This window comes from Schistocerca piceifrons, chromosome 2, assembly GCF_021461385.2.
Source record: "Schistocerca piceifrons isolate TAMUIC-IGC-003096 chromosome 2, iqSchPice1.1, whole genome shotgun sequence".
Lineage (NCBI taxonomy): Eukaryota > Metazoa > Arthropoda > Insecta > Orthoptera > Acrididae > Schistocerca > Schistocerca piceifrons.
In genome coordinates, this window is record NC_060139.1 from 831,731,604 (window position 1) to 831,755,273 (window position 23,670).

Consider the following 23,670-nt stretch of genomic DNA (forward strand, 5'->3'; position numbering starts at 1 on the left):
AGTGCCCATCCTCTTCATAAACATGTTACATTCCATCCTGGATTTTCCAATGTTTGAAATATGTATCAGTGATAAACATAAAGTAAAAAGCCAATATTTTCTGGTTGTCAGAATAGAACATTCAGATATGTGTGCATTTATACTACTATATAAAGACAAGTTGTCATTTAACATTATTACCAAAAACCTCAAGAAGTTCCTGACCAGTTCACTTCAAATATATTCAGTAACAAGTATTTCATAGGATCAGTACCATTGTGGTGCTAAGTTAAGCAATTCATATATTTTACAATTGAAAAGCAAGTTTCTAATTCCTGTCTGCGCTTCCTAATTCTAGCTATCTGTACATTGTTATCAAACTGAGCTTGTACTCCATCTCCAATAACTTCTTTTTAATTATTTTCACTAGTAACTCTTCTCATATGTACTGTTACCCTAGCACAATGTCAACTTTGTATTCCAAGACCACAGCTTGCTGGATTTGTAAAGAACAAACAGGAACTCTGGAAATCCAGAGTATACCACAATCTATGCAAGTGTAGAAACGCCACATGGACAAGCTAGTATTAAACTGTCAGTGTCAAGTGCCACATGTACCTAAAACAGCCACAATGCCTTGTCTCACCAGGATATTTCAACAAGGCAACACATTCTGAAACTGCATCAGAAAAGAATCTGTCAGTTTGTATACAAAACATACTTCAGGATAAAGACACCAATTAAATGGAGTTCTGAATCTCGCTGTAAGCTTACTAAAAAAGAAAAAAACACAAACTAGAGACATTAAGGTGAAAATTGCCTCCCCACTCAAGGCAAACTTTGAATGTAAGGATAGCAATGTTGTATCTAACTGGGATTCATGACCCAGCAGTCCTCTTTTCTGCCACCTCACAAAAGGAACCATAACTGGGTTTCACAGGGATATGATTGTCAACAGGAATTATGTATGAATAAACAGGTACTCAGAGAGAGACAGTCAGTCATCAGAACTGCCTGAAAATGGTACCATACCATGTTATCAAAATATCGCAGAATATAGACAATACCAAATGGTTGAATTCACAGTGATAGGTCAATAGCCAATATCTGTTAGAGTTTGTTCATTCTTCTTGCAAGTAGCTAAAATGTTTTATTTATAAATTTTATGACTTTATTGTACTAAGAGTTTGAATTAATGCTCACTGTTCATGAAGAGAGACAGTAGTTGTACTAGCATAGTATGGCATAGTGGCACAAAATGTATTGAAGAATAGAAACATTGTGCTTTCAGATCTGTGTGTGACTTCTGAGTGGAGTGAAAAGAACGTACCTATTTAATGCCTCAAACGTGTTGACCTTTGTACCTCTCCAAAACAGCATCACAGAAAATATTACTTTTCTGCTTTCATCTCAAGAAATCTGATGCACAAAGTCATTGTTTGCTGTGGAAGCATATGGAGAACAAGCTCTGTTGGAAACAATGTGCAGAGATTGACTTTGATGATTCCAAGACAATGCTTTTGAGATGCATGACAAAATGTATCCTGGTTGGTGTAGAGTACCATGAGCTGCTGTAACTGGATCAAACAAGGAATACTGAATGCTACAAAGCACAGTTACTCAATTTGAATTGCACACTTTGAGAAAAATGTCTGCAGTATGGTCAGCCACATGACAAATTTGTTCTGCTTCATGACTATACCAAACCAGATGTTGCAGACCAAATGAAGCAAGCTTGAAGGAACTTTGATGGGATGTCTTATCCCTTCCCTCCACCATGTTCACCAGACATCAGTCTTGCTAACTGCCATTTTGGTCCATGCAGCTTAGCTTTTCTGGACAACACTTCAGGTCTTTTAACTGGCTCCATGAGTTGATCACCCCAAATATACCAGATTTTTTTTATCAAAAATCAGATTGTTACCCAAAAAATGGGAAAGGGTTGTAGCTGCTGAAGGACTACTTTCAGTAAATTATCGTATGTCGTTGTATTAAAATAAATATGTGTTTTCTGTCCAACAAACAGTGAGAGTTAATTCAAGTACCCAATAATCAGCAGGTCACTGCACTTCCTGAATGAAAATTTCTGATTGTTTTCTCAGTGATCCTTTCTCAAAGGACAATAACAGACCTGCTGCTTCATGCATGCAAGGCATTCAAAGCAATTTTCATTAATAACTAATATCTAAGATGCTACTCATGTGAATTAGTTAGATGAAATGTTTTTATTATTACTACCTACTGAAACTGCTGCTATTTTTTATGATGTAGATATGATGTTCTGCTTATCATGCAAGTTTTACAGATAATATATTATATACAATTTCAGGAGACTGCTGTGCCTCAGCCACCGCCAACAGCTCCTTCTGCAGCATCAAAAGATTTGTTGCGACCGCCAAGCCCAGGATCACGTCGTGGGCGTTTTATAGTGCTTGGATCCTCAGGAGAATGTTTGCCAATCACACGGAATGTTCCACTAACATTTGGCAGTCACTATTCCAGCTGTCAGTCTGAGACAGAGTCGGAAGAATTTCATAGTGCATGCACATCTCTTGACACAGATGATACAGGTATGTCTCAAAAATCTTTTCTTTAACAGTCTACAAAGTCTTTTTGTTGTGTTTCAAGACTAATGTAGAAACGCATACACACTTATTTTGCATATGACCTGTAGTATTTCCTCGAAATGGCTGTTTGACATCTTCAGATGGTGGTAGTTGCTGACGTCACTGCTGCAAGAAGAAACTGGTGAGAATCACATGGCAGCATCAAATTTTATTGGGCCACAAGCAGGAATTACACATACACAGAGAAGAGTTCATCATTGAATGAAAGTTAGGCTCATAGTGTCCTGTACTGGGAGCTGAAGAGAGGCCTTCCATGTGTGCGCAGTGAGCAATGACTGAACTGCCAGACACTCCTGTGGTTAAAAACTGAATTAACTCTCTGCAACACATTGCATCCAGTCACAAACTGGAGATTCTTGTTGCTTCTGTTTTAACTTAATACGAGCCAGTGCTGAATTTCAGGCAGTGCTTAGCTGAAATAACATATTCCTGTTGACACAACATTCTTGTATGGTGCTACATGTCTGCCCAATATAATATTTCCCACACTGGCATGGGATCATATGAGTACCACACTTTTTAAGGCCATGTCTGTCTTTAACCAAAAACAACAAATTCCTCAATTTTGCTGGTGGACAAAAATGAACTTAATGTTATATCTCCTGAGGACTCTTTCTATTCTTGAAGACATGTCATGAATATATGGAAAGAGGCCTTTGCATTCTATGCTTCTGCATCTTCATTTGCATCCTTACACTGTACTAGCTTTGATCAGAATGTATTACATATCTGTTTATTAGAATAACCATTCTATTGGAACACCAGAATAACCATTCTATTGGAACACCATCCTTAGATATTGCAGCTCACATGGTAGGCTGTCAGGATCTGAAACCACGTGTGCTCTATGCAACCAGGTAGCATAAGACACTATCACATTGTGTGCATTGATGATAGTTTTTGGTCTGCAAATATAATTGGATTGTGTTTTTAAGGAAGCCCTACATATCCGTACAGCAGACAATCTTATGAGTATGGATGCATGTTTTCAGCCAAGCACTGCTTTGATTCCAGCAATGGGTCCCATTAAATTAAAACAGGAACAACAAGCACATCCAATTTATGACCTAATACAGTACATTGCAGAGAGTTAATTCAACCTTTAACCACAGGAGTGTCTGGCAGCACAATCAGTCACTGCTTACTGCACATGTATGGAAGACCTCTCTTTCACTCCTGGCAGAAGGCACTGTGGGTGCCACTTTCTTCCAAGCCTCTATGTGCACACATAATTTCTGCTCCTGTCCCAATAAATTTAGATTCCACCTCACAGTTATCACCAGTAGTGTACTGCAGCACTGACAACAGCAACTACCACCAACTGAAGAGACTGAATAATTGTTTTGATGAAATATTGACAGACTTGCACAATTTTATTTGGTGTAAAACTTAAGAAATGTATTTTCAACAGATCCACCAGGAAAGCTTGAAAAGCTGCATCTGATGCAGAGATGATTGAATCCTTTCTACTAAGGGGCAATGATGTTAATTAGTATAAATCCATTAGAAATATATTCACACTTCACCAATAACATATTAATCATACAAGAGTTTTTTTGATTAAATTCTGTAAATTCTCTGAAGAACTGTTGCTGCACTGGGAGTACAATAAGTCTGCTGTGGTTCAAAGATGCAAGAAAATTGTTCATGGAGTGGAAAATGAATATTTCTGTAAGAAAGTGAAACTGTTTACCAGAGCTGGACTTAAAACGGGTCTTTGCTTTTATGGCAAATGCTATTTCAGACAAGCTATCAATACATTACTCATGATTTGATACAGTTTCAGTCCTTCAAGATATTTCTCTTACTTTCCAATGTCCACACAAGCTCTATGGTATAATTCAGTGAACTAACATGCCAGAAATCAGTCACATATACATTTCTCTCAGGAGTGATAGTGCAAAATATGCACGAGACCTGCTGCTGACTTTATTTGTAGAGAACTGCCTGCAAAGGGCAAAGATGTGAGTTCCAGATCTGGTCCGGGTCACAGTTCTTATGTATCGGGAAAGTTCATTTCAGCACACAATCCTCTGCAGAGTGAAAGATAATTCCAGGTGTGACATGAGTTTTGGAAGGGAGAACTTTTCCCTTTGAGTGTTAGCATTTTTGCTGAAAAAATGGACAAAAGGAAGTCTATAAAAAAAAAGCAGTATTTACTGACTTTACAAAGATTTCTCTAAATCTACCATAATACCTGTTGGAGTGTGTTAATAAAGAGAAGATTAAAAAAATCATGTGGTAAGAGGTGCAATAGCAACCAAAAATAATAATGGGAAAAAGACGGAAACTGAATGAGAAAAGGCGAACAAACGCCAAAATTACCATTACAACTTACCTATATGAACCAAGACTGTGGTATCTCCTTTTAATAGGAACTTGATCCAAAGAATATGAGTCAGTACAAAGCTGGCAAAGTGTAGCTACCCCATAACAGAGCTTCTTTATAAACTGTGAAGTGAAAACTCATAGCATTTGGCTTGTATGCCAGATTACTGTCAGTATCTCCTACATATTCATGGATTGTAGACATGAACCCACACACTCCAGATGCAGCAACATCAAATTTGTACTGTGAGTTAATCAATGAATGAGATCTTCACACAGGAGTACTACTTCAATTTCCTGAATACGTTTCCCCAAATTTTCACCTGGAGAGAAAATGTCTGTCAACACAATCACAAGAACTTCTGTTTGTTGTTGGTGTGGGTCTTGTGTAGAGTGGCATCATGTTGGGTGGATGTATGGAGCTTCACATCTACTCTGAGTACCTAAAGAAAATTGTTAGTGCCCATATGTTACTTACAAAAATTAAGTATTCCAAGTACTGTTGATTCAGGTGTACTCCTTGCAGATGATAATGTTCGGTTTCACTGACATCTTTTTGTGGGTTAATTTGTCATAGTGGAGATAACTACAGCATACTATGGACTAGTCAGTCAGGTGGCATATGTATCACATCTCCATCTATATCTACATATATACTCCACAAGCCACCATACGGTGCAGGGTAGAGGGTACCTTGTACCACTACTAGTCATTTCCTTTCCTGTTCTTCTCACAGATAGAGCAAGGCAAATATGAAGATCTATATGCCTCCATATGAGTCCTAATTTCTAGAATCGTATGTTGGTGGCAGTAGAATTGTTTGGCAGTCAGTGCCCCTTTAGAATAACATTGCCTTCCCTCCAGGGATTCCCATTTCTGTAACACTTCCACATTGTTTGAATCTAGTGGTAACAAATCTAGCACCCCACCTCTGAATTGGTTTGATGTCTTCCTTTAATCTGATCTGGTGTGGACACTACAGATATTATGGGTTTGTTTTCCCTATTCATCCACATTTCCAAACAATGGAAAATCCAGGAAATGTGGCTACAGTTGCCTTCGACTGCAATTGTTTGTGTGTTGTGTTGAGTTGTGTGTGTCTGTGTCTGTGTCTGTCATCTATTTTTGACGAAGGCCTTACAGGCCGAGAAAGCTTTATTTGGAACAATCTTTTTTTTTTTGTGCCTATCTGCGACTCAGTATCTCCACTATATAGTGAGTAGCAACTTTCCTTTTCTTAATATTGTTAACTCACATTTTTCTACATTTAGAGCCACACCAACTATAAATGTTGTCTAAGTCATCTTGCATCATCCTTTAATCAGTCAACTTCAACACATTCCCATACTCCACAGCACCATCAGTAAATAACCACAGTTTGGTGCCCACCCTATCTGCCAGATCATTTATGTATACAGCAAATAATAGCAGTCCTATGACACATCCCTGCAGTACTCCTGATGATACCCTTGTCTCTGATGAACACTCACCATCAAGGACAACATGCTGGGTTCTATTATTTAAGAAGTCTTCAAGCCACTCCCGTAGCTGGGAACCTATTCCACGAGCACATACATTTAACAGTCTGCAATGGGGTACCACATCAAATGCTTTTCAGAAATCTAGAAATACGGAATATGCCTGTTGCCCTTCATCCATAGTTTGCAGTATACTGCATCAGAAAACAGCAAGCTGAGTTTCACACTATCAATGTTTTCTAAACTTAAGGTAATGTGTACTTCTGAAGGGAATCATCACTTTATGAATTAGATACAGTCCTACAGAGCATCTGTGCAATGTATGTGCCGCTTTACCCCACTAGGTGCTGTTTTTGTAGGGATGGTTTTGTTGTTGGACTTGAAAAACTAATTTATATCAATTACATTTATTTATAAAAATTAACAGCACTTGAGTGCAGTGTTTGTAATTAATAATAAACAATTGGGTTTGGTGAACCAATTAAAATAAGAGTGCCTTACAATTGTTTAATTTTGACAGTATCTAGCTCAATTACTAACATTTTTCCATCGCAAAAACAGAAAAAGAGATGATGAGTACTAAATTATGTAAAGTAATTTCTGTTTATTTCACTATTGGTATTTACTGAATCATGATAAGAAGAGAAAACAGTTTTTTCACTAATTGGGCACTTTTGTGACATAGATTTTGGTATACTATAAATTGAGTTAACTATGATCTTGTATATAAAGTATTCTGATTTTTGTGATGATCATAAATTCTTGCCTGTAGGAAAGTTCTGGTGGAATGTAATATTTTAGGAGTAAAGTAGACCACTCACTGAAAAGCAGATGCATTTAGTTGTTCACAGGCGCACACACACAAAAAAGAGAAAATACGGCAGCTTTCCTTTCATGACCTAGACGTGGACTGGGTGGGGTGGGGGTTGTGTGGTGTGGGTAAAGGAAGAGAGAGATGGGAAACAAAAAAGGGATTGGGTGTGGGTAGCTAATGGTGCAGAGGGAGGCAGCTGGTTTGATGGCTAGGAAGGCAGCAGGAAGGGGGTGGAAAGTCCACAGGCCAGGTATATGACGCAGAGCACCAAAAATGAAGACGATGTGGAGACATGAATTTGATCAGGGTGGGGAAACCGTTGGGTGAAGGGTGTGGGAACAGTGAGGTAATGAAGACTGAAGCCAGGAGGTTTAGTCGAATGAAGGATGTGTTGTAAGGATGACTCCCATCTGCATAGTTCAGAAAGCTGGTGGTGGATGGGAGGATCCATGTGACCCAGGTTGTAAAGCAGCCACTGAAATCGAGGATGTTGTACTAAGTTGCATGTTGTGCCACCAGGTGGTCAACTTTGTTCTTGGGCACAGTGTAGCAGTGGCCGTTCATCCTGGTGGCCAGCTGGTTGGATGTCATACTGACATCAAAAGCTGTGCAGTGATACACCAACATCCTGTGACCTTGCCCCTATTGAACACTACCTCTCCCAGTGTCCTTCAGACTCCAAACCCACTACCTCATTTCTCATGCACCTTATTAACTTTTCCTAACACATAAGTGTTTCACATAATTATTTCACCAGATCCTCCTAAAACCAACTTGCCACCTTCTTGAATGTTAACCACCAATAGTACCTGAATTTTGACAGCTGCCATCCCTTACACAACAAAAAAACCCTGCCTTACAGCCTGGACACCCAAGGACATCGTATCTGCAGTGATGAAAACTCCTATGGCCAGTATGTTGAATGTCTTGAGAGGGCCTTCACAGACAGGCACTACTACCAAAACTAGTCTGCAAACAGATTTCCAGCCATAAACTCAAATGCCCCCAATCCTTCCACTACCCAAGAATCATCTGCAAAGGATTGGCCCCCTTGTCACCTAATTCATAGGATTGAAACATCTGTACCCTATCCTTCACCGGGGCTTTGATTATCCAGCATCATGTCATGAAACGAGGAACATTCTATCCAAGATTCTTCCCAGTCCTCCTAAAGTAATGTTCCATTCCCGACCCAACCCACGCAACATTCTAGTCCATCCTTATGTTCCTCCAGCTCCAATCCCCTTGTCACAGGAATCATATCCCTGTAGAAGATCCAGGTGCAAGACCTGCCCAGTCCGCTTACCCAGAACTTCGTATTCTACTCCTGCCACATGCTTATTGTTTCTCATCAGAGTCAGGGCCACCTGTTAAAGCATCCGTTTCATATGCCAATGCTGCTGTAATCACTGCACAGCTTTTTATGTCAGTATGACAACAACAAACTGTCCACCAGAATGATTAGCCAGCGTCACACTGTGAGAACAAAGTTGAGCAGACAATGGCACAGCATGCTAGATTATAGTGGCCAACAGGCCATCTGGATCCTTTCCTCCATCAGCAGCTTTTTTAAACTACTTGAGCGGGAGCTATCCTTACAACAAATCCTTCACGCCCATAACCCTCCTCATTTCATGCTCCATTAGTCCACTGTTCCTGCATTTTGCACTGAACAGTTTCCCAGTCTTATCTGCTGCCCCCTCCCCCCCCCCCCCCCCCCCCCTCAAATTCGTGTCTCCACATCACCTAGCAAACCGGCTACCTCCTTCTGAGCCACTGTCTATCCCCCTCCCCTCTCCCCCAGAGACCCTCTTCCCCTCTTCCCTTCTCTCTCCACTCACGACATAGCCTCCAGCACACAATAACCCATGTGCTGAACTGCATTTGTGCCATTGTGCATCAAGTGTGTGTGTGTGTGTACACATCTTTGTCAGTTATGCTAGATAATGGGCTAATAACCGGAACTTAATGGTGCCAAAATAAATAATTAGTAAAACAAGTGGCAAAAAATGTCTCTTCCATACAACTGTCTCAGTGTCTCTTTACCAAGTTTTGCTTATTACTTGAAGGCAAACAGAATGTTGTCAGGTGACTTTTCATTGGATGTTGTAATACATTTCATACCTTACAGTGTATACAGTTTGCTCTGTATCCTCCTAATAGGAACATTTTCCTGCAAGGAGCATTATGTCTATGGCCACCATGTTGGAGGCTGCAAGGGAAAAGAGCCACCATCTACCAGCTGTGATTCTACCTAATAGCAACTGTATTCAGGATCAGAGAATTGAGTGACCTCCGAGCAGTGGTCAAAGCATCTCACATCAGGTCTAGAAAGACTTGGTCCACTCTAGGAGTACCTCTCCCCTAACATTCTTGGAAATTTCCTATCCATGAAAATTTGCTATATATATCTGTCCATACATTGAAAAGGCCAGGTCAAATTCTTTGTCTTACCAGCTTAATTATTTGCTACCAATTTTTGTTGCTGTTGCTTAAGAGGACACAGTTGTGAAGGAACTCCAATAAGGAATCAATGTTAAAATGAGCAAACATTTTCTAAGGAAACTAGTAGAGATAAAAACCCAAAACTCTTGCAGAATTCAGATGAAACACCATGCTAAAATCATATAAAATTGATTACTGTATTTTATATATATTTTAAGTAATCCTTATTATGTCCCAAAAGGAAAGATTAAAACTCTTTTGAACAGCATGCAGTTTGTAAATTTGTTCTTGGTGTCAATACCGGTCTCTTTTTATCTGGTTAATCATTATTTTATTAACAAGAGATAATGAAAGTTTTATGTCTTTATCAGCGTTAGTTTTCTATGAAAGTGTACCAGAATATAAAAAAATGTAGTTTTGAGAAAAACTGTAATGCACATTACCATACAGAAACATTCCAAGACTAGACTTTGGGTCAGCTTCATCACATCTGTCTTCTTTTCTTTGATCTCCTGACTATCTTGGTTTCCTTGGTAGCATTTCCTGTAGAAATTTCAGCATAGCGGACACAGTCCATGTTTGTGCTTTTCAGTCCTCCCTCAAGATTGATACCATCATCTGTTCCCAAGAGGCTTAACGCAACAGTCTTCTTTGGTGCACCAACATTGAAGCACATCACTTCATCATGAACACCAAACTTTAGTGTTTCCTTTCCTGGTTTTGGTAGCCTTGTCACAATAACAGAATTCAAACTTTCATTTGGATACTGAGTTTACCATGGAGACACTTTTTCAAGAGCTCTTGCTGAGCAACTAGAAAAGTTCCTGGAAAAGTTTATGCTTATGATTGGAATCTACAGCTGAGTTGAATTTGCACCACTGATGGGTCCGTGTGGGCAAAGGTTATATGGTTTCTCATCCATTGAAATTTTATGAAATAAAACAGCCCAGGCAGCTTTTCTTGTTGCTTATGGGTCCTGTCTACTTCAACTTAACTTTATTTTCCTTACATATCTACAGAATTCATGATCCCAGTCTTTTCTTTACATGCTCTATGCACTCTAATTACCTAATTCTGACTGTAGGCCCATATTATTTCTCTCCTACCACTTTCTGGTAAGCTATACTATTCCTACCCCCAAGACAGTCTTTACAAAGGACACCTCTTGACTGCTTAGCCCTTCTGAAAATGTTAACAACACCAGCCACTTCTATGCCTCCACTAGTACAATTGCAGTGACTACAGATGTCACAGAACTTAGTAATTATTTCAATATCCAGGACCATTCTAGTATAACAAGGGAGTTGCTGACACAATGCCATTTAGGGATGTATGTTCACATTCTGCCAACTGCCATCAACACCAGCAGCAGTATGCCTTTGATTAGAGTTTGGATCATTCAACAGAACATCTAATTTTGCTGCTGTGGAACACAAATGTCTGCTGTACTGTAGTAAGTACTCAGCAAGACAGAAGAAATGTGGGTGTGGCATCATGAGAAAAATAATAACTCAGGATCTAATCATCAAATCTGAATGAAAGAAATGGTATTTTATAGCCAGATAATTGGGACATTAATCAAGACTAAAAAAAATTATTTTTTAAGCCAGTTTGTGACTTGTCCTCTTAATACTCTTTTTTCATTTACTTAAAGAAATGTGCTCTCATCAAGAAAGTTGCTTTCTAAAAGCATTTCGACATAGTCTCAGGTAATGTTTTGTTTGGCAGTATTGGGAAGATTTTGTGTTTTGTTTAGTCATCCATTTGTCAGTCATCTCTATTGCAATTTTATTTCTGATTCTTCAGACAAAAGACACTTGCTGGGCTTCCAGCTGAACATACAACAGTTAGGTGGGTGCATGTCTGGGACAATACTGTCCAATAACTTCTCTGTCTTTTTGGCCGAGCACAGGAGTTCACTCAGACTCAAAAAACATCATGTGCATAAACTTTATCAGATATGGTCAGCAGTACTCTCATATTGATAGTTATTGATAGTTACGTTTGTTGATGACGCTGTTGTCTGCAAGATAGTCTTGCCACTGGATAATAATATGGAAATGCAGAATGACTTAGATAGATTTTCTCATTTGTGTAGCAAGGGTAACTCTAGATATCATTTCCACTTATTTTACTGAATGGGAGTGTTTTTTAAATGTGGATAAATGCTAGGAGTGTCTATAATAAACAGGAAAATCTGATAATATCTTACTAAAAATCCAGCGATATGTTTGTGGTATGTAACAAATCAGTTAAATATCTTGTGGGTAGAAATGAGGTGTGATACAATATGAAATGAACACATGAAATTAGTAGTGGGTAATGGAAATGGAAGACTTAGAGTTGAAGGAAGGGTATAGAGAATAAAGAAAATCCCATACAGGAAACTAATTTTGCTAATTGTAGAGCATCATTCCATTCCTCTTATACAAGGTATAATAGTAGATATCAAATGAATTAAGAAATACTCTGCTGAAACACTGATTTAAATAAATGAGGTGGTTCTCCATGGAATCAGTACAGAAAGGAATATGTGAAGAATGCTAATTAGAAAACAGAACAGGATGACAGGACACATGTTTAGACATCGTGGAACTAAGAGGGCCCATACAGTAATTTCAGTAATTTGTAGGGAAGGGGGGGGGGGTCAAGATTTTGGTACATGGAGTATTTTTAATATTTTCAAAGATGAATGATGACATTTAAGTAGCCATAAACAATTTACATTTGCAACCCTGTTAAGAACCTATCTAATATTAACTTTTAAATAATTTTCTTGCAAGAAACACCCCAATATTTTTTCCTTTCCCTGAGAGCTAGGGGGATGCCCCCCCCCCCCTGCCCCTGGGTGTGGGTACCCTTGCATGGAACACCTTTTATGATGCTAGAGGGAGCCATACAGAGCAAACATTTGAGGCTAAAACAGGGATCAGAATATATACAAAAAGTAACTGAGGAAATTGGGTGTAACTGCTACTTTGAGAGGAAGACATTAGCATGAGAGAGGAAATTCTGACTGGCTGCGTAATATCTAATCAGAACACTTAGAGGACGGAGGGGGGGGGGGGGGGGGAGGAGAACCACCTTTTATATCATAAAATATGTCATCTGTATTGTTCACTAGCATTACCTATTCTTGCTTTCAAGAAGGTAAAACTTAAAAATACTGATTATTTTTGCAGATACCATACCAATACAAATCACATCATGCTGTCCATATCAGCTTCACTGGTATATAGATGAGTGTTTATATAATACCACTTACATAGTAATAACTGTTTTTGAAACAAGACTTTATTTTGTTTTTTGTCAGGTAAAATGTCAGATAAAGTTTAATGAATGTGGAGGAGGAAAAGTCTCTCTTTATGCTCTTCGAGTTTACAGAACAACTAGTATTTCTGAGATACATGGCGATAATAATCAAGACAATAAATAGTTTTTATTCTTTTATACAAAAAGGAGAATGACCTTTTTCTTTAACTTTACGTTAATCTAGAACTTAAATTCAGTTTAATTCAACATAATTATATAAAAACTTATGTACATAAAGTATAAATGTTCACAGCAGTCTGATGCTAAACTAAGTGTTCAAAATCACTGTGTTTGACAGAAAGTGAAGGATGTGCACGCCGCTACAGCTCACATCTTGATACTCCTGAAAGACGCCACACATTTGCTGCACGGCTGCGTGATGCTCTGTGCCGTGAAGCAGCAAGCAGTACATGCAGCACAGATTCAAGTTATGCAGTTGGAATCAGTGTCACAGGGTCCAGCGTTGGTGACAAAGACATAAGGTCTGCAATAGACAGTCGCAGTGTTAAGTAATTTACAGGTTTGCAGCTAAATTATTTATAATTTTATAAGAGTCTTAGTATTTTACAAATCCTAAAGCTGCAAGGACAAAATCTCATTTATGCATGCTTCTCAATTTACTTATATGAAATGAAATTTATTCTATGTTACAATTACACAAAGAAATAAGTAGACAGTATTTCTAATATCCAGAACCACAGGTTTCTTCTTCAGGACAGAGAAGAGGGAATTGTTGAAGGAGGATGCAGAGTGGATGGTTGCACATATTTTAGAAGATGGGTACATAGGGACCTATCTTGTCAAAGGAAGAAAGGAGGCAAATATGAAGGAGAGTATGTGAGAGAGAATTAGTGCATGAGCTTTGCTAAAAGATGGTAGAAGGGAGTAATAGAAAGAAATGTGAAGACTGATACTGAAGAAAAGAAGGCAGCAAGAATAAGAATAAAGTACAATAAATAGAATAAAGTGTCAAACCATGAAGGAATAAAGATAATATGTAAAGATAATAAACATAAATAAAATGCCAACAAACATCAGTGGTGAAAGGGAGGGGGAGGAGGATGACTACATAATATGCTGTGTCTTGGAAGATGGCAGAAAAGTAAGAGTAGAAGTTCCTAGAATTTGGGGAAACTGTCACTTGGTGGGAGAAGACAAGTATGTATTTTATACTGTACCATAGATACATGCAGGGATAATCTCACCCTGGATGTGAAATTTATCAATATTATTGTTACAACATTGCCTGTAAGTTTCTTGCCAGACTATCATTGAATATACTATTGTATTACAAACACAGTAGCATGTGGCTCTGCCTTTGATTTCATTTGATTTCATAGATTGTACTTTGATGAGTGATGCATTCAAATCTTCTGATTGCGACTTGTTAAGAAATTGATAAAGTATCATTTGTGGACCTGAGCCTGAATGTTTTCAGGATGGTCACTGTCTTCCACTAAGGCAGTCTTCTGGTATATGTAAGCTTGTACATTTTGTTTTTGGCAGAGCTGGAGTAGGTGGCAGTGAGACATTGCCAAGGACAGGCTTTACAACAGAAGAGGTTGAAGGATAGGGACTTGCAGTAGGTATGGAGTGCACTGTAGTATTATTTGTTTATTTTATACCCCCTATGCCCCTTTCATTCTGCTTGATAAGCTCTGTTTCATTCTGATTTTATTTTATTTTGTGCCCATATCTTGATTTATCACTTTCTTTCATCATCCTTCAAATGAAGCAGGTAGAGTGGTTGATTTTCCCCTCCCCCTCCCCTCTTCAACCTCACACTCTGTACAATGCCTTTTGTTTTGTACCTGCCCCCTTTTCCTTCTCAGGCAAGGTACAAAGTAGGTCGTTCTTTATCTGGACTCTGAGTGATCTAACTGCTCCCACCTTCACCTGGCTCACTCAACTATTGATTCCTTTCTGCCTTGAATAAACAGATATAATCATCACACATTGAAAGTTGTTAAGACCCTACACATATCTGAAGCCAGCACTTAAGTGAAAATGTGGAAGAACATTGAAAATTAATGCATTGTTTTAATATTTGATACTGGCCAAAGGTAATGTTACTAATAAGTAATGACCTGCTCACAATACCATGGGCAGTTAATCAGAGTGAACATATTAGCTGTCCGACGCTATCTTAAGTGCTAATTCTTATTTCATTAATATTGAAAGCCAGTAAAAGCCATGTTTATAATCACACATTATCACAAGTTAAAGAGTACATTACGTACAAGAGACTAATGCATGGTACTCAGTTTCAGACTCACTCAGGGGTTAATCAGTTGAGGAAAGTAGGGAGAAGGTAAAAACTGGGAAGAGAAAGGTAAAAAGTGGGAAGAGAAAGTTATAGTTATGTTCTTAACAATGGACACTGGTAAAAAAGGAGCAGCCCACACAATTTGTTATATGGTGATAGTGATAAATGACAGATAAATTAGCATAAAATTATAATTAAGATAACATTATTTGGTCAAATTATTAAGTGGCTCTGAAGTATAATGGTGATTGAAGAAATTGAGAAAAAAGGCAAAGAGATACAGTAACGACAGAAAGGGTTCAAATAAAGAAAGCATGATTAGGGAGTCAGAATACTCACAGAAAACAGTCCATTTAGAATACTGACTTGGCAAAGAAATAGTCATGGGACAGGAAACATATGGAACAAAAAGAGAAGGACACATAGAGAAGTGACCTATTGCTATTCATCTTCTCACACAGTCAGCCATCAGCAACATGAGTTGCAAATCCAGAAATAAAAAAGGAAGCTTAATATTCAGCATTTAGTTCACATCAAACAAAATTCACATTTTTTCTGCTGGTATTCATTCTATTGATAATGATATGTGCCATAAGTCTCTCATGAACACAAAACTTGTTTTTATGGAAATTTTACTTGTACTTAACACAAAGGTGAGTTTTAATGTGCCTTTTTGCAACTGAAATTAGGCTAGTGTGAACTTTTATGGTATAAATGGATTGTTATTTTCTTCTTCTTCACTTTGCCACAATAACCACAGTGATCACCAAATTTTAAATGGTAAGTGCAGTAAGCAGGCATTTGCTTGTCGGTCAGAAATACTTCTATAAGATCCATGGAAGGTAACATAGAATGGTGACGTGTGGGACCCACACATTCTTGTACACAAGTGGAGGAGGGTTGGGTTTCTTTATCTTGCAGTGTTAGCTGTACATTAACAGTGATTCACAGCAGTATGAATAGGTTTACTGATGAAGAGTTGACTGATATGCAACGCGGGTATGGGTTCACTGAATTCAGTGGAAGAAGAGCACAATGCAAAACCAGAATACACAACGTAGAGTAATGAACAGATGCAAAGGGCACTGGGACCTTTCGCTTGTCATGACTGTGCTTCTATGGATTATGTGCAATGGAACAATATGGAAAAATACAAGAATGACCCAACAAGTGAAACTGATTCCAGAACGGCTGTGATGTGGTTGCCATTGCTGTGGGAACAGTTTAGCGTAGTGTCATTGTGCTCTTCTTCCACTGAATTCAGTGAACCCATACCCGAGTTGCATATCAGTCAACTCTTCATCAGTAAACCTATTCATACTGCTGTGAGTCACTGTTAACATACAGCTAACACTGCAAGGAAAAGAAACCCAAGACAGAACTAAGCGGTACTGAATGCGAGCTTGGGGGTTAAGAATAAAGTGGGTGTTACAGTTATCAACAGGAAACACCTTGAGTGAATGGAACAGTCCTGATTCACTCTGTAGTTAACATTATTAATTCACAAAATTAGGAAAATACAGCAAACTTTGATGCTAAAGAAATTTAGTGTAAGATGCATGCATACAGACCAGTTTATTTTTTTTATTTTCTAGGAAGAACAGCGTGAGACATTTTGAATATAAGCTGTCACTCAAAAATGTTCCAGTTTTATCAAATGTAATTTAACATCATGCAGAAGAGTTCACAAATTTCAGTAACCGCAGTAATTACAAAAAGGAAGCATTATTACAAGAATGAACAAATCAGAAATTTGGTTCGAAATTTTTTGAAATAACAATTTTTTCTGCAGGAGTGCAAAAAATTGTCAGATCAGAGTTGTTTGTTTAAACCAGCACAACAAAAATGTTTTGGAGATATGATGATGTGCTTACATAGTCATAAAAATGGAATACACCTTCATTAAAGTAGTAAAAGGTGGAGAACACATCAGGGTATAAATTAACAGATTGTGCAATCTGCAATCTATGTGAATACTAACATCACTTGTTTTCATTTGTGAAATAATTTAAATTTTAAAATCGAAGCACTTAGTGTACTTCTAATTTCTACTTGAATCAAAAGAAGACAACATTTAGTATTGGTCAGAACCGACAGGTACACATGGAAACATTGGTCACTGTCAAATCATTTTAATATTAAAAATGAAAATACTTAAGCTATTCCTCATATGAATGTTATAGTGATATTATAATTTTAGGGTAAGAAGAGGTGGATCAAGAGGATTCATGCTACAGGAGGATTCAATGGATGATAAATTTTTGAGAGAGTCATTGCAACAGGAGAAAGAATGGATAGACAAATTTCGAGCAAAGCGAGCTGGTCTTCTTGCTCGGAAAGACACAGGAGATTCCTCTAAATACAGCTTCAGTACTGATTGCAGTTCCGGTAGGTTGTGAGTTAGAACTCACACACACCTATTTATACAGGGTACTTACTTTAGTTTCATTTCTGGAAAAATTTGTGAAAGAGGAGTATTCATGTAATGAACTATGCAACTTTATCCTCAGAATATTGAAGGCTTTATGCTAATAACCCAGTGATTACATTAATTTTTAACTGAGACTAATATTTTAAAATTTGAATGATTTACAGCAGCCAACCCAATCAACAGGACTATATGGTATGTAAATGTACCAAATTGAGTATCTGTGTGATTATTACTTCATACTAAATAATTGTATATGTAGGGTACCTGGAAAATTTATTTATGTCATGATAAACTGATGCTTATCTACTTAACTGCTCCTATATCTTTTCAAATATTTAGTTGATTTCTCTGTTGTCACATAGACATTAGTGCCTGCCAAGAGAGAACCCTAGTCTCATTCGGACACTAGCTGTAGCTTTGGGAGGAGGTTGTTTGGAGTGGGAGAGAGAAAAGTAAAGTATTTATAAAAAATGTCTCAGTGCAGAGCAGAACAAATGGTGTATGTTTCTTCCACTTTTTTTAGTTGTGAACAATAAAATTGGGGTCCATATTTTGTTTTATGCAGATCTTTACAATTAGGAATGTTGCACAGAGCTTATGGGAAGTTAATTGTTTCAAATAATAGAAGCTTAACTCATATATGCCCAGTGGGTCAAAAATGATCATGCTGCAACCTGACAAGTTTGCCCTCACGTAGGATGACCACACATGTGGTGGTGGGGTAGCTCTGCGCATTCAGCAGGTCTCCAGGAATATGGCAATTCTAGAACTCGGCATGGACCATGACAGCAAATAAGAATGGCTGTACATGTTTCTGTAAGAAAAAAATTAGCTCACTATATTATTTTCACTGGTCAGGTCACAAGAAGATGTGTGCTTTGTAAAAGTAAAACTGTCAAATTGTGCCCCAAATGTAATGTAATTAGCATGAAGAATACTTTGCTGAGTTTCATACACAATTACATTAATAGCTCATAATTTGTAACAATAAAGTCTCATTATGAAAATTCAATTAATAAATGCTGGTAAGCATAAAATGTTTTATTTTGATTATTCCTGTCCCATAGTAGTGTACTATGGTGTCATTGTTGGCCCATTGTAAAAAACTTTCTTCCAGAACTGACAGCTACAAATCACTGTTACAGTTGCTATCTGTAGTTATTAATAAATGATATATGTGAAAATCATACAACTCTGTGACAAAAAAGGTTCTGTAAGGGTTAAACTGCCTTATGAGTTGACAGATGTGCATAGTCTCTATAAAATAAAAAATGAAAAGTATAGACATTCAAAACGTGTGTTATGATTGCTAAACTTCTAAGCAATTGCCGGATCACAGAGACTAGCAGTTTCTGAAGTACAATCTTATGTTAGCTGTGAACTAGGGAGTTTATGGCAAATAGCAAGTGTGCAGATCTACATTGTCCAACAATAATGAACCAAAACAAACAAATTATACTGCACCTTCTATCACAAATTTCAGAAATCAAAAATTCTGAATTTATTTTGTATATATTGTTACTCAGTTATTTTTTATCCAGTATGTTATTTCCGGTGGACTGATGTCCTTATTATATAGGACAACTTGAAAAGGTAATATCAATTGATAAAGTTGCTGCTGCAAAAAATTAGAATGATTATGCTTCATTTATTTTATGAGACAGTCAAATTCATTTAGGCAGTGGAGTAGTACTACCTACTACATGACCTGGAAAAAAATATTTAAAAAATTATGAGAAGCTAAAAACAATTCAATCTCATGTACATTCTTCTTTAAATCATTCGAAAATCATAGTGTATGTGATGATTTGCAAAGTCGCTTCTTAGCTGGTCCACTGAATCCACTAAGTGATATGCTGTTTTATTTTGAACATTGAGACATTTTCTAACAACCGCAAGTAGTACTACAGAATATCTATTACACAACAATATCCTATTTATTATGTTCTATACTAATATTTTTTACTCTTGCATAAGTAATATGTCATTTATTAATAATCCACAGAAATTGAAGAGCTATATGAGCAGTACAGTCGCTGGCTGGAGGATGCAGGTGTGCCCGAAAACATCGATGAGATTCGGGAGCTGGATGCCCGAGACATAGCAGTGGTGCGATTTGCTGGCAGCCTACTTAAGCGCACACTGAGTGACTCATTTGCTGGAGTTTCACTGACTGAAGGTGCACAGGGCATTCCCCTGGAAGGGAGTCGTGCTAAATTGGCCATTGTTGCACGATCTCTCAGCTTGGAACTAGCCAGGCACAAACATAAGCTTGCTGCTCAGCTTGTGAGTCAATCAGTATCACTAACACATTCCACATACATTTTAATAAATATGGTGCAGCTGTGTGTGTGTGTGTGTGTGTGTGTGTGTGTGTGTGTGTGTGTGTGTGTGTATACGCGTGCGCATGCGTGCGTGCGTGTGTGTGTGTGTGTGTGCAAGTGCGTGTGCAGTATCCACAAATTATCCTTAAGACATGGAACTTTCCATGTGGTTTGTAATGTTACCGACCTGTTAATGTGCCTTCTAAGTCTCATAGATGTTAATCTTCGTGATTCTTCATCCAATGATTGTTGGTTGCTTAATCTCTTAAAATCGACTCTGAAGTTTACCATTCACTTCATTTATCTTTATTGTTATGATACTAAGATCAGCTTGCTTGCAATATAAATTTTGCAACACAGATCTGTAAGCTATAACTGATCCCAATTAATTTCACAAGTGTAAGACACTGACATAGTAAGTATACAACTTGGCTACTCAGCTGTGACTAACTGAGTCACGTGATGTGTAATGAGTGACAGATCACAACAACTTACATAGCATTTGTGCTAGTTGACTGCTTGAACACAACTGGCTGCTAGTTTGTGCATGAAGCTTATATAAAGATGCACATATTACAGAAAATGACAAAATGCTAAAAATACAAGACTATTACATTTTAGGTACTAATATAAAAGATAACAAAAATAAAAAAACAATCATTGAAGCTACCTTGATTTACTGTCAGCTGTACAATGAAAAAACAAATGGCAAACTAATATGTACTTTTGTATGAAATGGAAGCTTTAATATGCACTGTGATTTTCAAGTTGTACCAAGAAATTTCTGAAAATTTAAATTTTCTAATTGAATTATTTTACAAATTAACATATTATTTTAGGAAATATCTGCATTTTTAATCAGAAAAATCAGTGCTACAAATGTATAACAGTGGACTTTTGAAAGTATTACATTGTAAGATCCAGATATTCTGGAATATGGAAATTTTGATTGGTGATAACTTCTGAAGCGCACAGTTTCTAGAAAAGTAAGATATTTATTGCAAAGTAGAGAATGAGAGATTTCATTTTTTGTAAGTTAATCTCTAAGCAATTAATTATTAGCAAAGTAAAATTTTGAGGATCAAGGGTTTTTGTTAATTGTAAATTAAGATTATTTAACCACAGAAAAAGTTTCCTCAAATGTTAATTATACAGTTATCTTCAGTGATTATAAAACTATACATTGAATAATAAAATTAGTGACTTATAAGCAGCAATAATTTAGCAATTCATTGTGTTCAAGGTACATGCATTATTTGTGTAAGGGACAATCATGTGAATATAATAGAGGGAAACATGCCACGCGGGAAAAATATATCTAAAAACAATTACACAATCATATGAAAATGAGAAAGGTGGAAAAGAAGTAAATAAACTGTTTCAGTGGAAAGTCAGGGTTGTAATGCCACAATATTGTAAAAAGTATAGATTGCTACTTACCATAAAGATCATACACTGAGTTGCAGATAGGCAGAACAAAAAGACTGTTACACGTTGAGCTTTAGCCAAAGCATTCTTCAAAAGAGAAAACACATACACATTCACACAATCAGGCACATCCCAAGCACACATGACTGCTCTCTCTGGCCACTCTGTCACAGTGTGCCCTAATGAAAGAATTTCAGCCCTCACTGACCAACACTTCTAACCAATTGCCCATAATCAGGCCTCCCACTTCAAAGAAACCAATCACTTCCTTCATTGACTCTCCTCCATTCCCACTCTTTTATCTTCTGGATCCCTACTCATCACTTTGATGCCACTTCCCCATACACCATTTTGCCTCAGGCTCATGATTTTGTTGCTATTAAATACTACCTCTTCCAATGGCCTTCAGACTCCAAACCCACTACCTCATTCCTTATACACTTTACTGATTTTATCCTAACTCACAACTGGATATCCTTTGAAGGGGGGATACACAAACAAATCTTTGGCACAGTCATGGGCACCCACATTGCACCATCCTATGACAATCTGTTTGTAGGTCATCCACAGGAAACTTTCCTAGCCTCCTGAAACCCCAAACTCCAAAGCCTAGGTCTGGTTCACGTTTGTTGATGATGTCTTCATGATCTTGACTCAGGATCAAGACAGCTTATCCTTTTTCCTTCACAACTTTCTCTCCCATCTGCATCATCTAGTCCTCCTCAACCCAGTGTGTGCTACCTTCCTGGATGCTGATCTCCTCCACTCTGATGGCTCCATCCGCACCTCTGCCCAAATTAAACCCACCAGCCACCTGCATTTCAACAGCTGCAATACCTTCCACATCAAAAAATTCCTCCCACACAGCCCGGCTACCAGGGGACATCGTGTCTGCAGTGAAAATAACTCCTTTGGCCAGTTCACTGAAGGTCTCACAAATGCTTTCCAGTCAGGCAGTACCCTCAGACCTGGTCTGCTAGCAGATTTCCCACACTGTATCCCCACTCATCTCCCCAGTCCTCCCACGATCCTAAGAACCAGCTACAAAGAAGTGTTCCCTTTGTCATCCAGTACCATCCTGGACGGGAACAGCTGAATCACATCCTTCATCAGGGCTTTCATTATCTACCATCATGCCCTGAAATGAGAGACGTCCTATACAAGATCCTCACCTACTCTTATTACAGTGGTGTACTGGTACCCACCCAACCTCCTCAACATCCTAGTGCATCCCTGTACCAATTCCAATTCCAACAGTACTGTCACAGAGTTATCCTACCCTATCATAGGCAGGGGCCCCTGTGAAAGCAGGCTAGTCATGTACCATCTCTGCTGCAATCATTGCACAGCTTTTTATATTCGTTTGACTACCAACCAGCTGTTCATCAGGTGGAATTGCCAATGTTAAACTATGGCCAAGAGCAAAGTGGACCACCCTGTGGTACAACATGCAGCTGAACATAACATGCTCGATCTCAACAGCTGCTTCACAACCCGGGCCATCAGGATCATCCCCTTCTCCACCATCTTTTCTTAACTGTGCAGACGGGAGTTATCCTTAAAACACATTCTCTGCTCCCATAATATCTAGGCCTCCACCCAACAGTTTCCACCCACTGTGTCTTATCACTTCCTCACAATTCACGTCCTCTCAACCTCATTGTTTGTCACTCTCTTACAATGCAGCCGCTGGTTGTTTCCCCTTCTCTGCTCCTCTCCTTTTCTGCTCCCAGTTCCCTCACCTCCACCCCTCTCTGTCACCCTCCCCCCTTCCAACAATGCATTTGGAAGGCTTGTCTAGCCACCATCTAGTCTCTGCACACTCTCCCTCAATGACTGTTTACCCACCAATCATACTTTGCTATCCCTCCTCTTTCCCCAGCCCACTCTGGATTGCTGCTTTTGTTCTATGCAACACTTGCATTCCGGCTGGAGCTAGTGGTCATGTGTGCATGAGGTGTGCTTGCCCTTGTTGCTTGTGTGAATGTGTGTGTAGTTTTTCTTTTCTGAAGAAGGCTTTGGCCAAAAGCTCTATGTGTAACAGTCTTTTCATTGTGCCTGTTTGTAACTCAATGTGTCCTCTTCATGGCAAGCAGCAGTCTGTACTTTTCACAGTTTTGTTATGTAAACTGTTTATTACTTCAGAAGAATCACCATATCTGTTAATACTTTTGTACCACTGTGAGACAAGATGGTCAGTGCCTTCATGGAAAAATATTTGTGGTTGCCTGAGGAACC

General features: G+C 38.2%; 1 protein-coding gene across 3 annotated transcripts in view; it reads left to right on the forward strand.

Annotated features, from left to right (window-relative positions):
- LOC124774986 (probable poly(ADP-ribose) glycohydrolase 2) overlaps positions 1 to 23,670 on the forward strand; it is a 451,377-nt gene that overhangs the window by 413,920 nt on the left and 13,787 nt on the right. For 2 of the 3 annotated variants that reach the window (XM_047249731.1, XM_047249730.1), the window contains 4 exons: positions 2,309 to 2,549; positions 13,282 to 13,465; positions 17,450 to 17,637; positions 19,686 to 19,966. In XM_047249731.1, coding sequence (XP_047105687.1) covers positions 2,309 to 2,549; positions 13,282 to 13,465; positions 17,450 to 17,637; positions 19,686 to 19,966 — 894 coding nt within the window. The remainder of the gene's footprint in view (positions 1 to 2,308; positions 2,550 to 13,281; positions 13,466 to 17,449; positions 17,638 to 19,685; positions 19,967 to 23,670) is intronic. The other variant, XM_047249732.1, reaches the window with a different exon arrangement.